The sequence below is a fragment of the Sorex fumeus genome, unplaced genomic scaffold (genome assembly GCF_029834395.1).
Source record: "Sorex fumeus unplaced genomic scaffold, SorFum_2.1 ptg000003l, whole genome shotgun sequence".
Classification (NCBI taxonomy): Eukaryota; Metazoa; Chordata; class Mammalia; order Eulipotyphla; family Soricidae; genus Sorex; species Sorex fumeus.
In genome coordinates, this window is record NW_026606060.1 from 20,484,359 (window position 1) to 20,499,122 (window position 14,764).

At 38.2% G+C, this 14,764-nt stretch overlaps 1 protein-coding gene across 1 annotated transcript in view; it reads right to left on the reverse strand.

The window, feature by feature from the left end:
• Window positions 1-643: 643 nt before the first annotated feature.
• Window positions 644-14,764, reverse strand: part of LOC130025149 (immunoglobulin kappa light chain-like) — a 75,614-nt gene continuing 61,493 nt past the window's right edge. Inside the window, exons 3-4 of the mRNA XM_056116099.1 lie at window positions 4,603-4,638; window positions 644-1,170 (exon numbers count right to left, since the gene is read on the reverse strand). Of these exons, the coding sequence (XP_055972074.1) occupies window positions 848-1,170; window positions 4,603-4,638 (359 nt within the window). The 3' untranslated portion in view covers window positions 644-847. The remainder of the gene's footprint in view (window positions 1,171-4,602; window positions 4,639-14,764) is intronic.

Consider the following 14,764-nt stretch of genomic DNA (forward strand, 5'->3'; position numbering starts at 1 on the left):
TTTGATTTTTGTTCACACTTGGCAATACTTAGGAGTTTATCCGGGCTCTGCAGTCAGGAATTACTCCTGATGGTGCTCAGGGGATTACATGCGATGCTGGGGATTACACTCAGGTTGACCACATGCAAGACAAACTACCTACCTGCTGTACTATCCTGCTTGCCCCCAAATGTTTGGATTTTAAATTTTGAAGTATGGTAGTGTTTTGTGGTTAGAAATATGATATAAGTGAATATTTTGGGGGAGGAGAAAGCTTTCAAGAGTTGTTAAGGGTCACTCATAGTGGCTCTTGGTCACTGAGATTGTCAGATCAATGTCAAGACCTGAGGATTTGGTGCTTCTCAGGTCTTGCAGCACCAGAACCACCAGGGCCACCCTAAAGGGTGCTTCGGGGGCCATCAGGACCACACCTAGTGATGTTGAGGGGCCATGCTTGGCCAGGGATCAAGCCTTGGCATATGCTTTAACTTATATATTATCTCTTCAGTCAATTCACTTAATTCTTGCCTGTATTAATTCGCCTATGGTAACATTGGTTTTATCACATATTTTCTGCTTTTTAAGGACCAGTTCCCAAGAATCTATCCATGATGTTAAACGAGGACTTTCTGTATAACAACCATTAAACCAAGAAAGAGAGAACTTATAGGTGCAAAGATACATTTTATTTATTCATCCCCGCCCAACATTAGCATAATTATAGCCAAACAGGAGGTGGGTGATGAGTTGGGGAGAGGGGCTGGAGGAACGAAATAAGGGTAACTCTTATGAGAAAAAGGCCCGAGGCTAGAAGAAGGGAGGCTGGGATGAGATGAAGGGTGAGATGGTGCCTGGTAGGCCTCTTGCTCTAACATTCTCCCCTATTGAAGCTCTTGGTAATAGGGGAGGACAGGGTATTATGGGTGACCTCGCAGGTGTAAACATTATGTGTCTTGTACTCTGAGGTGGGCATCGTCAGGACGCTGCTGAGGCTGTAGGTGTTGTCCTTGCTGTCCTGCTCTGTAACACTCTCCTGGATGCCAGAATTTCTGATGGAATTATCCACTCTCCAAGTGACTTTGTAGTCTCTGGGGTAGAAGTTATTCAGCATGCACACGATAGAGGCGGTGTTAGTGAGTAACTGCTCCTCAGATGGTTGGAATATGAACACAGATGGCTTAGCGTCATCCCCTAAGAAGGAAGGACAGAAAATGGAGTGTAGGTAACAAGGAAGTTCTCCACTGGGTGCTTTGTTTGTAAGCAATCCCCAAACTTCAACACAGAAACAGAGAGAGGCAGGAAGGAGTGCCCCCCAAATGTATTCATCATCTTGATTTGGAGTTTCTTCCTGCCCCTCAACAAAGTTGCTTCATTTGTATGTTTTACAGCCATTATAAAACCTTTGTGGATTTTCTGATCTGATCTTCTAGCCTCCTGTAGTCCACTGAAACAAGCCCTTCACTTGACCCTACAGAGGTTAGAAGTGAAGGAAAATCTTGGTCTCTCTGCACAGATCATTGTCCTGGAGTCTGTCATAGGACCATGTGGGACTCTCAGGCTCCCATTCTGGGACTCTCCTTGGCTGTGTTGGGGATAAAACATCCTGCAGAGTAGGACCTCAACCCCGTGTCTGTGTCATTGTTCTCTCTGATCAGACTCACAACCCTGCCACACATCTCAAGACCTCAAAGTGAGGCCCAGACCCTGGCCTGATGACTCTCACCATCTGGGGCAATGTCAGCCAGCTCAGGAGGGGTCAGTTGCAGTTTCTGCCACCTGCCAAGGAGGAACTGGCTAACTTCATGCATCACCATGAGTGACTGCCAGATGGCCTCTGGAAACCCCCCTCTGTGGACATTCAAGCCCTTGGTGGGAACGTTAGAGTTAAAATTACAAACGGATTTTAAAAAATTACAAACATGAAATTCTTTACTGGAAGAAGTCAGAAGATATACAAGCAGATTTTTATAAACCTAACCTCTATGTTAACCAAGAAGTTCAAGATGTGATAGTGAACATTTAATGTTTTTATATTTTCTTGTAGCTTTTATGATTCCCTCCCCCCCGAGTTTAGACTTGGCAGTAGAACAACATAATTCTAGAAAAAAGAAGGGGAAGGAGGAAATATTTTATGAAGCTATTCCTATCTGGATGAATCTGTGATAAGTTTTAAATTTGCCATATGCATTACATCAGTAAGCAATTAGCATACTGAAAATGGAATTCTTATAAAACATCATATTAGCTTTTAATTGAGTTTAATAGATTAAAATAGTTCTTAAAAAACACTTTAAATATTTTAAATACAGTTCTAAAATTTTTGTGTCCTTAGAAGTCCAAAATAATCCTTTTGACCCCCCAAATAATCTTATAGCAATACAACATAGCAACAAATAACTATCATTATAGAGGGTTAGTCTCCGATTAAATTACTTCTCACAGATTAAAGTTATTAGGAAAAAAATTGGGGAGGGGCACATCCAGGCATGCGCAGGCATCCTGTCCTGCACTTCTGGCGATGCTCGGGGAACCATATGGGATGTTGGGGATCAAACCTGGGTTGGCTTCATGCAAAGCAAGAGCCCTGCCCATTGTACTATTTCTCTGGCCCCTAGAAAATATATTTTATATATGTTTCTATTAATAGTGCTTATTATTAGAAATTTTGTACAACTGAAATATGATACAACCAAGTCATTATACTTCTGAAAATGAAAAACATTTCAAAATTGTATCTTATTAATTATCAGGTAATATACTCCTATGATATTCATTATGAACTCAGTAAAAGAAAATTGTGCAAAACCTGAGTGGCCAGATTAGGTAGCCTTAAATCAGATTTTTGCTGGTATGGTTTTATCCCAAAAGAGTAATGTATTTCTCTCTTTTGGACTTAGCTTTAATTGTTTAAAAACATTTGAGAAGCTATTGAAATACTTGCTTGTCACAGGAATAATCAGTTTACATAGTCCTCTATCAGTAAACTTCACTGAGAAAATTTAATGGCTGAATATTGTTTCTTAAATCTCTAGTGAATGAGCTTCACCTTACTTTTCACATGTCTAGTGCTCACCACCTGTTAGCGCCATCACTTGTATCACTGTGCTAGGAAAGATTCGAAGTCCAGTCAATCACTAATGCATGTTGCTGGCCCTTAGTGACCAGGCAAACGCCCTAAAGACAGCCACGGGGCCCACAGAGTCAATTAGCTGTGCCACAACATCCTTGGTGATCTAAAACATGGCTGCGTAATAACGGAAGGAAATAGAATATACTAAAATATTTCTTGATTTTTTTTACAAGTCTGTGGGCATTAAAAATACTTAATTATTTTCTTTCCCTTTTAAAGACAATTTCCTTAAAACTGGGATTTGGGAAATAATGACCTTTCCTCCATTATATGCAAGATCATTACTGGTTTGGCCAAGTATGTAAACTGAATCAAAAAACTGAAAATGCCTGTTAAGATATAGACTCGAGTATTTTAAAGACTGATTATCACTCATTTTAGACTTTAAAATGAATAAAAGATAACTGACTACTAAGTAAAATGTCTCTTTCATATGGCTAATGGGTTCATTTTACAAAGTTCTTTTTGTTCTTTTGTTTGGACCACACCTGGTGGTGCCCAGGGCTTACTCCTGACTCTGCACTCAGAGATCACTCCTGGCAGGGCTCATGGAGGTATATGGGGTGATAGGAATCAAGCCCAGACCAGCTGCACGCAAGACAAACTCCCTACCCACTCTACTATCTCTTCGGCCCCCTACTTTACTAATTTCTGATTTTCTTTTTTTTCTTTTTGGGTCACACCCGGCAATGCACAGGGGTTACTCCTGGCTCTGCACTCAGGAATTACTCCTGGCGGTGCTCAGGAGACCATATGGGATGCTGGGAATAGAACCCAGTTCGGCGTGTGCAAGGCAAACTCCCTACCCACTGTACTATTGCTCCAGCCCCTACTTTACTAATTTCTGAAAGACTTTTTAGTGCATGTTACTGACTTTTATTATCTTAAAATTGAATGAAAAAAGAAAACTGACCAAGAAATACAGTTTTCTCCTTTTCTTGTGCCATACAAAATGAGCAAAAATCAATATGCAACGAAGTTGAAAAATTAATTCACTTTTGTTCTTTGGATCTACAAAGGTATGTTCAATGACACTCATTTTGCTTAACTGACACTCATTTTTTCCCCTTAGACTCATTCTGTTTAGCTTGAGCTTTTTTTGTAAAATGCGATTTTGGTCCTGAGGTAGACCAGAAAGCACTCATTCACCAGAAGACAACAAAGAATTAAAAAGTGCATTTAATCTCCACACATGTCCCTTTTTTTAAGGTGATTTCTAGTATTAGCTTAGCTTCTCCTCCCTTGACTAAAACCTCTTTTTCTGGCAACCTCTTTCCACTGATGACAAAAAAATTCTGACAATTGAATGCCATGCCAATTACTTAGTTCTTTGCTCTCTCTTCCTTGAGACAAGTCTATTTTCAGTCCCTAACTCATCTGATTTTTTTTCAAGAATCCTATTCTTTCAAAATTTTCCTCAACTCATCTCTGCAACATAAAACTCTCTTAACTTCACAATTCTAAAAGGAAAGAATTAAAAAAAGCACACTTACTTTTGATGTCCAGCTTGGTCCCCTGGCCGAAAGTCAGCCACAGTGAGACTTTTCATACTCCTTCCTCAACAAATACTTCCTTCAGAAGTCAGTCATAAAAAAAAGGCTAATTCTGAGGGAAAAATATCTATCCACTCCCTATTCTTAAATCCTACCCTTAAAATATAAGCACAATAATTTATTTTCTTAGCTTAAAAGTTAGCTGTTTGGGGCTGGAGAGATAGCACAGCCGGTAGGGCATTTGCCTTGCATGCAGACGACCCGGGTTTGATTCCCAGCATCCCATATGGTCCCCTGAGCACAGCCAGGAGTAACTCTTGAGTGCAGAGACAGGAGTAATCCCTGTGCATTGCCAGGTGTGACCCCCCGCCCCCCAAAAAAGTTGGCTGTTTTGTGGATTCTTACTAATTATTTTTTGGTCATCAGAAATGGCCCACTTAACCAAGATGTCACAAACTTGCATAAATGACACGACAGAACAAAAGACAGAAATAATGGAGCCAAAAATGTACTTACGTTTGTTCTCCACTTTGGTTCCTTGGCCGAAAGTGAACCATAATGATGCCTCTTAGCCTCCATATTTATAAAAAACCTGCCCTGAAATTCTGACCAGTTCCCTGCCCCAATTAAGTCATTTTGATTTAGAAATCCTAAAAATTATCTATTATCTTACCTCCTGAAAAGCAAATGACTCTCTCTCTCTACCTACTAACCGGAAAATTTCTCTTATCCCTAACATTTAGCTAATGAAAATACACAAAAAGGAACAAAAAGCAAAGCAATTAGAAATAGTGAGGAATCAGTTAAAAGGAATACTTACGTTTGATATCCAGCTTGGTCCCCGCTCCGAAAGTGTATACACAGTGGTTCTATTTCATTTCCCCTCTCTACAAGAACTGAGTTTCCCTTTCTGGCAATTTTGAGCAAAGCTCTGTTCAGAACGTATGATTTTACTCCCCAACAAATTTCAGAAACCGTCATAGTAGTTATTCTCACTACTCTTGTTCTTCACAGAAAATGCCTAATTCCTAAGACTTTCTATTTTCCCCAGAAAATGTCAGAATTTGGTTTTAGAGTAAGCTTATAAGACACTTAAGAGACAAAGAGACCATAGGGTATAGATAACTGAGAAAGGAGGGTTTGAATTTCACTCACGTTTGATTTCCAGCTTGGTCCCGGCACCGAACGTCCACCACAGTGATACTTTCTCATTGACTTGTCAGACATAAACCTCTAAAAGGAACTGGGTCCTGATTCAGCTGCTGATGTTTCACCCCTGTTTCAGTAAGTCTAGAAGGCCTGGAGACTTCCTTCACAAAATATTTATATAGGTGAGATCTAAATTCCTATGAAATTTATATCTTCACATATAGAAGAGTATATATATATATATACGTATTTATCTCATACATATGACATTATACATATATATCAGTCTGTGGTGAGATTTTTCTTTAGTGACCTACTGTTTGTTTTAAAAAATGAATGTGAATTACAAAAAAGACAAATTGAAAAAAACCCTGTTTTTTATACTTTCTAAGTGAGGAAACTTAAGCAGAAGATAAGCCTCTTTGAATATAACTATTAGACTTTAGATTTTTCCAGTGAATATTAATTGAAGAATTTCTATTAGAATCTCTCCTTTCCATGATGTTGTTTCAAAAAAGGTAAACAAAATGTATATCACATCAAGACTTATACTTACTTAGAAGTGTATTTTGAAATAAAGCAGTAGCATCAAAGACCAACAACCAAAGACCAATACAGAAATAAAGTTGTGAAAAAAACAAATATCAATAGAAAGTATTGAAAGTATCAATAGACTTACTTTGGTTGATCATTCAATAGTAGGAAAGAGGTAGAACCCAACATATCTCACTGAAATGAGGTGAACCAGAAGGACTTTGGAGCTGCCAGGGAATTGTGGTGTATGAGATGTTTTCATAGAAGCCTGAAGACTTTGGTTTTGAGTTTAGCTTCATTTACTGCAGTTTCCTTCTCTCTTAACATTCTATTCCTACCTCAGCTCCCACCATCCTTAGAGTTCCCAAATTCTTTTGCACAACATTTCCCTTCAATTGAAAACACCTTTGCCACCGGTGTTAACTTGTGAGGAACCAACTATCTTTCAAGTCAGCTCATGAGAGACCCTCTCTCACCTGATTCCCAAACCAATGGCATAACTTTGCAGACTACAGTGGTAGGTCCTTGGGCCTAGATCACTTAATTGCTCATAACTACTTGTCAGATTCTTTCTACCCTAGAGGGTTGCAAGCTGTTTGATATTTTATTTATCTTATATTTGGAGGACCCTATCAGGATTCTTCACTGGAAAAAAACTTAATAAACATTTGCAAAATCAATTTTTAAAAATTCCAATATTAAACAATTAAAATCAATAATAGTTCAGCACCAATAAATTATAACAGAGACCAACACAGAGCACCACTATAGTATATTTTACAAAAAAAGTGATTGCAATTCTGAGGATTGAGTAGGTTTGCTTGATTTTGTGACACAGAACTTTGCTAGTGATTAGAACATGAGATGTTCAGAGAGAAGTATCAAAATGGAAATAGAGACAAGAGAGAAAATGGCAGGCTGGAATTAAATGTGCAAAGTAGATGATCAAGGGCATAGTTTGCATGAGTCCTTAAGAGGTGGGATGGGGGTGGGGGGGTGGGAGGGATACTGGGACTGGTGGTGGTGAATGGGCTCTGGTGGAGGGATGGGTACTCGATCATTGTATAACTGAAACCCAAGCACAAAAATTTGTAAGTCTATAACTGTACCTCATGGTGTTTCACTAATAAAAATTTAAGAAAAAAAAGGGCTATCTCACCAGGAAAAAATAAAGTCATAAAATTTGCTTATAAATGGGTGGATTTGCAAAGTATCATGCTGAGTGCAATGAATCAGAAGGAGAGGGACATACATATAATATATGCACTCGTTTCTGGTATATAAATAAACATAGTATAGGACTAATATCCAAGATCATAAGAAACAGGGGCCAGGAGGACTGTTGGGCAGTTAGGATATAGAATTAACCACTATGAAAATAATTGTAGGAAAGGGCATTTATGATAGAGAAGGGATCTCTATGAAAAAAATAGTTGGAAATGATCACTTTTGACAAGAACTGAATGTTGAAAGCAGGTAAAGAGATATACATGATAACCTTTAAGTGTCTGTATTGCAAATCTTAATGTCCAAAAGGAAGGAGAGTGAGAGAGAACAAGAGCAAGAGGGCGAAAGAGAGAGACAGAGAGAGAGAGAGAAAAGGAAAGAGCCTGCCATAGAGGGAGTAGGTACTAAGGGTTGGGGGGAGGAAAACTGGGGATAATGGTGGTGGGAATTATAAAGGATGGGTATTGGAACATCATAGGACTGAAACTGAATAATCAGCAACTTTGTCACTATGTTTCTCGAGTGATGTTATTGTTAAAAATTGAAACAAATATCCTACTTTAAGATGCTGTCAAATATTTCTATAAATAAAATACAATAAGACAAAAAAGAGCTATCAAACAAAAAAAAACAACAAAAAAAATAAAACCATTAGTAGGTAATTAAAAAAAAGAGGTAGAAATTGATTTTCTCTGTGTAGACAGGAGAAATACAAATCATAACAGCTGACATTAACCGAGTACTTATGTTGTCAATGGAGTACCCATCTGATTAACCCCGCAGACCTACTATCTGAAAGCTAATACTATTTCATATCTTGCAGGCGAGAAATCTTGAATCAGAGAAGCAAACTAACTTGTTCATAACAGTGAGTGGAGAACAAGTGCATGCCTCCAAATCTTCTAGTAAACTAGTAAGCATGCCTACAAATCATCGAGTAATCTAGCACAAACCACCTAGTAATCTAGTAAGCATGACTACAAATCATCTAGTAAAAATAAAGTATCAAATTTCTGCTCTTCAAGTCTAACATTTTAAGAAACAGTAATTTTGCTTTTCACCGGACCTAATTAGAGGTCTGGAGTCTTGTACCTTACATATAGTGATCCACTCAGTAGTCAGGGTCACAAATGGCTTTACAAGATTTAAGGTACGTAACTGGAGACTTCTTACCTGGCGCCAGAATGTTTGTGTCTATAATCCGCTTTGAAGTCTGTTATTCAGTGTATCTTTTCAGTTCATTAACCACAGCCGATTCCAAGGTTTTGGATGTATTACTTTGGCTTGAAGTTTCTTTACAACCATAATGTCGGTCATTTTCACTTCTGCTGCTATTGCATCCAATGAAGAAAAATTTCTGGAGCCCAGATTCAGTAGTGTTTGGAATCCAATCAATGACCAATCTTCCAGCAAGAATGTCACAAAGGGAATCTCCAGGGCCAAGGTTGACCTCATTAGCCAAGTAGGAGAGAGATGGAGGAGGTAGGTCACTTGAGGATTTGCTGCTTCTCTGCTCCTTTGGGGTGGTGTCTGTTTCCACCCATCTCTGAAGAAGATGTGCTGGGAACACAAAGTCCTTTACCCAATCATATGTAAATGCATGTGTCATAAAGAAGACTCCAGATTATGATCCAGTTATAGAAAACCAGACATTGAACTTATATCCAAGAGAGCCTGAAGACGCAGATATTTTTACTTCCCTGAGTGAAAGAGAAAATAGCAGCAGCTGTGTCAGCACTAAGTAGCCCTGCTGGAGATCAACCCCTGAAATTTACATACTGCTTTTGTGGTTCTTAGCTGGTGTTCACAAGCTTTCTAGCTCTGCCCTGGAGTTTTCTGCCCTCCCCAGTCTGCTTACTGGACATCCAGCCCTATGACCTCCCTCATGCTACTAAGGAGAATCTCATCATATGACTGGGGGTTGTCAATAGAATATTTGTGGTTTTTTTTCTTTTTGGGTCACACCTGCCATGCACAGGAGTTACTCCTGGTTCATGCACTCAGGAATTACTCCTGGCGGTGCTCAGGAGACCATATGAGATGCTGGGAATCGAACCTAGGTCCTCTGCGTGCAAGGCAAACGCCCTACCCGCTGTGCTATTGCTCCCGCCCCTGTCAATAGAATATTTGGAATGCATTTTCAATCCTTGTCCCAGCACAGCCAAAAAAATAAATAGATAAATAAAGAAAAAAGAAAAAGAAAAAATGGGGAAGGAAGGAAGAGGAAGAAAGGAAGGAAGAAAAAGAAAAAACAAGTTCATTAAGAACATCTACTCTTTTTTTTTCCCTGTATTTTTTTTTTTTTTTATTAGTGAAGCACCATGGGGTACAGTTGTAGATTTACAAATCTTTGTGCTTGGATTTCGGTCATACAATGATCAAATACCCATCCCTCCACCAGTGCCCATTTTCCACCACCATGGATAATATCCCCCCCCCCCCCAGTCCCCCCTCCCACCCTGCCTCTGTGGCAGGGCATTCCCTTTTAAGAACATCTACTCTTAATCAATGGCTGAACATATAACAGCACACCTACATTTAAAAAAAAAGAGGGGCTGGAGCGATAGTACAGTGGATGGGGCATTTGCCTTGTATGAAGCTGACCCGGGTTCAATTCCCAGCATCTTATATGGTCCCCCAAGCACTGCCAGGAGTAATTCCTGAGTGCAGAGCCAGGAGTAACCCCTGTGCCTCACTGGTGTGACTGAAAAAGCAAAAAAAAAAAAAACCAGAAAAAACAAAAAAAAACCCCAAAAAACCAGCTGCTGTGACTGGGTGAGCACTGCGTGTGCATGTAGTGAAGAAAATTTAGGCATTGTTCTTTACACTTTTGGCTCTATTGTCTTAGAAGTCTCATGGATACTTGAGTTCCTACTGGCATAGGGTCCAGAGTTGAATTGTTGCCCCTCCTCCTATATCTCTCCAACCAATCTTGCTTATCCTGGATAAGAGCTGAGGTTCTGGACCTTTTCTGCTTGCTGCCCAACACTACCTCATGCCCTTCCGTTCAGCTTTATGTACCAATTAACTTGGTTGTTTCTAAATATAATATTACTGCTTTCACCTCCAGTCTTTTTTTCTCATCATTGTGGGTTTGTTTAATAAACAATTAAAAAACCTCTACCATCTCAGCAGCCACTTCTACATCTGATTTTCTGCATGTTCCTCCACCCTACCCAACCCCGCTGCTCCCCCCCGGTGAGGTTAACATCCTGGCTGACATTCTGGGGGACTTTTTGAAAATAAGCAGATTTTCCTCCCTTCCAGCTGGCTCCTGGCAGCGTCCACAATTGTCCTCTAGATCATAATTTAGATTTGAAGGAATTTCACAAAACTCAGCAGCCCATCCCCTCATCATGGCTACGTATGTGCCCGTGTAACATCTCTACTCATCATACTTCACACATTATCTTGCATTTATACTTTCTGTCACAGGGTGAAGACAGGTAAGGAAGGAAAAGAGCAACATCCTGATTAATCTTTAAGAGACTCCTGGAGGCTAATTAAAAATATTCACCCTCAGCATAGCAGGAACACAACAAACATAATGGGGAAAACCTTAGCATCCTAGGAAATGCAATGAGCATGAATTATATCATGGAATGCTCTACCTGCAAGAACCAGTTCTGAAAACTTTCAGAGAATCACGTAGTGAGATGATTTTGAGGAAGTTTAATGAGTCCAAAGAAATGATGAAACACATAGTCATACAAAAAAAATGAGACCAGAAATGAGGAAAGTATAATTAGAAGTTACAGAAATGAAGAATGTGGTAGGTGATATTTTAAAAACACAGTAGAAGGATTGAGCACCAGAATAACAGCAGCTGAGACAAATGAGTTCCTTCATAAGATGTAGGAAGCTTCTAAAAATATAACAGAAGATGGGCAAGAAGTCCAAAAAGAAATAAACAGCACACCAGAGAACTATGGGATAAATTCAAGAAGAACAATATAAGAATCATCAGAATCTCTGAAGAACAGCAAGGCAAAACAGATGAAGATGCACTGGTCAAATAAATCACAGATAAGAATTTTCCAGAGTTGAGGAATTCAGGCGACAAGGTTCAAGAGGCTCACAGAATCTTAGCAAAATAAACTCAAATAGAAAAACTCCAAGACACAATAAAATCAAAATGACAAAAACCAAAGATGGAGATAGAATATTCAAAGCAGCAAAAACATAAAAGGGATGTACAAAGAAAAGTCACTGAAATGGCAGAACTATCAAATGAGAACCTACACCAGAAGAGAATAGTGAGATACAATTAAACAACAACAACAACAACAACAACCCTCAATGAAATGAACCCTTCACCAAGAATCCTCTATTTGTCTAAATCATAATTTAGATTTGAAGGAATTTCAGAAAACTTCATGGACAGGAAATCACTTAGGGAATTCATAGCCTTGAAACAAGTCTCAGAAGTATTAAAGGAGCTTCTATAAAGGACAAGACAAACTTTGCAGTACTTTGCCACTGAGTGCGGCCATCACTCATTGCGCTTATGGTTTCCCTCCACTAGATTAAGGAAGGTCTGTTCACTCCTAGCTTGCTAAGGAATTTTATTTCTTTTCAATAATGAAATTTGTTTTATTTATATCGAATATTATATATTTAGGTGACTATGTTATGCCTATTGAGACATTTGTTAAAGTCTTTTATTTATTATGGATACTTTAGCATTATCTATAGCATATTTTTTCTAATATAAGTCAATACTTCCTTTTAGGATAAAACACACTTTTATAATTTTACAGAACTATTCAGATTTTCCCTTAAAATTTTCTTTTTTCAAATGTATTTATTTTTAAAATCTTATTTTACTTTTACAAAGTTGTTCATAATAATTTCTTACATTTAATATTCCAATACCAATCCCACCATCATTTTTCCTACCTATATTTCAAATATTTCCACCCCAACCTCCACACCCTGCCCTCAAAGTAGGACCTAAATAATTTATTTGTGGCTTGTCATAAATAACCTACTAAAAATGACCCAAAAAACTTTCCTTAGAGAAACTATGTGAATATTGTTGTATTTCACCCTGGGGCCATTAAGCCCTTGTATAAGAGATGACTAACATGTTGTTAAAGGTTGAGCCTTGTGTGTGCTTACACACACACACACACACACACACACATATTTTTTCCTCCCCAAGATGGGTTGTCTTCTAGGTTACACCCCATCATAGTGTGTTACTCTTGGTACATCAGTGGTGTAGAGTATTCGTGGCTGTGTGCTCCAGATATTCTAAAGTTTTAAATACCGTTATACAGCTGAGGTTAATTAATTAATTTTTTTAATTGGATGGTGACTTTGGGGTCCAGAGGCATCTCTGTATCACAGAATGATACTCCCTTCTGAGAGATTTATTTCTGAGTTTCTGGATCATGACTGTTAATGAGCTTATATGGTGCCAGAAGACAGTTCTTGTACATGACTTCCAGGCTACCAGAAACACAGTGGGGAGGTCACCCATTCCCGATTCATGGGAGCCTAGAGATTTCAGTCACAAGTTCTGCATACCTGGGTCCCTTAAAATTTTCTTATTTCTCCTCTTTTCACTTTTACTAAATTTTATATATATATGTATATGTATATGTGTAGGATTTATCTATTTAATACTGAAATTAAAGAAGATTTATTTTGAAAAAAATGTTATCAATTTATTATTTATTTATAATTTTGTGGATTACAGGAGTTTAGTTTTATTCATCTATATGTGGAGATGTCACTATGTCCATAATAAATAAAAAGGAAAAGGATCTTCCTCATATGTGGGATATAAAGTAACAGTAAGGGAACTCTTTCTACTGGAACTGGAGATTGTGCTTATAGAACTGAGCTAACAGGGGACATAAATAGGTGGCTGGGAGGGATCCTTCGGACACTGTTGGAGGGAAGAGGGCTCTCTGAAATGGGACTGCTGTTGGATGGTGTATACATGAAAAGTATGATTAACAGTACTGTAAATCCTGATGTCTCAATAAAAATGGTAAAACATTTTTAAAAAAATGAATTACAGCAGAACAGTGAATTCTAATAATTATGTTTTTAGAAAAGCACTTTGAGGACTACACATAATAATTAGGAAATTGCATGCATTAGAAATGTAAAGAGATTATTGTTAATTTTCTTAACAAAGAAAAATTTTAGAGATAATTCAACTTTGGATTTATGTTAGAAAAATATATTTCAAATACGAGGTGTATTAACATGAAACGTGATTTGTGCTTGAATGACAGACCTTCCAATCCTGGTGCCAGAAACATTTTCCTTTGAGTTGTATATAGGTATTATTACAAGCAAGAGGAAAAATATATACCAAAAGTAATAAATAATATATAAATGTCCATAATTATTCAAGCTGTTTTTATTGGCTCTTGACTTTATTCAGCCTACAGTGTATAATAGATTCTCTCATTATTAAGAAGAAAGTGAACTTTGTTAGCTTTGACAAGGTAAAAATCTGAAATTTAAACTAAAATAAGTGGGGGCTGGAGTTATAGTACAGCAAATTGGGTTTTTGCCTTGCACTAGCCACTAAGTTTCTATCTCTGATACTACAGATGGTCCCCCAAAGCTCCCCTAGGAGTGATCCCTGAGCACAGAGTCCAGAGCAAGTCCTAAGCACAGCCAGGTGTGGCCCAGAAACAAACAAACAAAAAAAGTATCTCCTTGAACACTTCTAGGTGTGTCTTTTCTCCCCAAGAAAGGGGTCTCACACATGGATCTTTTTTTAAATCTATTAAAATTTTTTTTTTTCTAAGAACAGAAGGGAAACAGGGAAGAGAGGGAATAAGACCAGGTTTTTTGTTTGTTTGTTTATTCTTGAAAACAGTTTCAAAACTGAAAACTTCACATATTTCCTTTTTTTTTATGTAGGAATACTGCTATTTATTCAGCCACTGATGAGCTGATTGAATTGGGCATGAACTCCACCTTGCTTTTTTTTTCATTTTTTTATAATTTTATTTATTGAATCACTGTGAGAGCAGTTACAAAGTTTTCGGGTTTAAGTCTCGGTCATACAATGAAACACCCGTACCTTCACCAGTGCCCTTTCTCCACCACCAAACCCCTCAGTATACCCTCATCCCACACCCTCTCTCTACCTGTGGGACAGATGATTTCCACATTACTCTCTCTCTACTTTGATCACATTCAATATTTTGACACCAGACCCACCATTATTATTTGGGATTTTACTCCAACACTCAGATATGCTGAAAAGGCAACAGTAGAC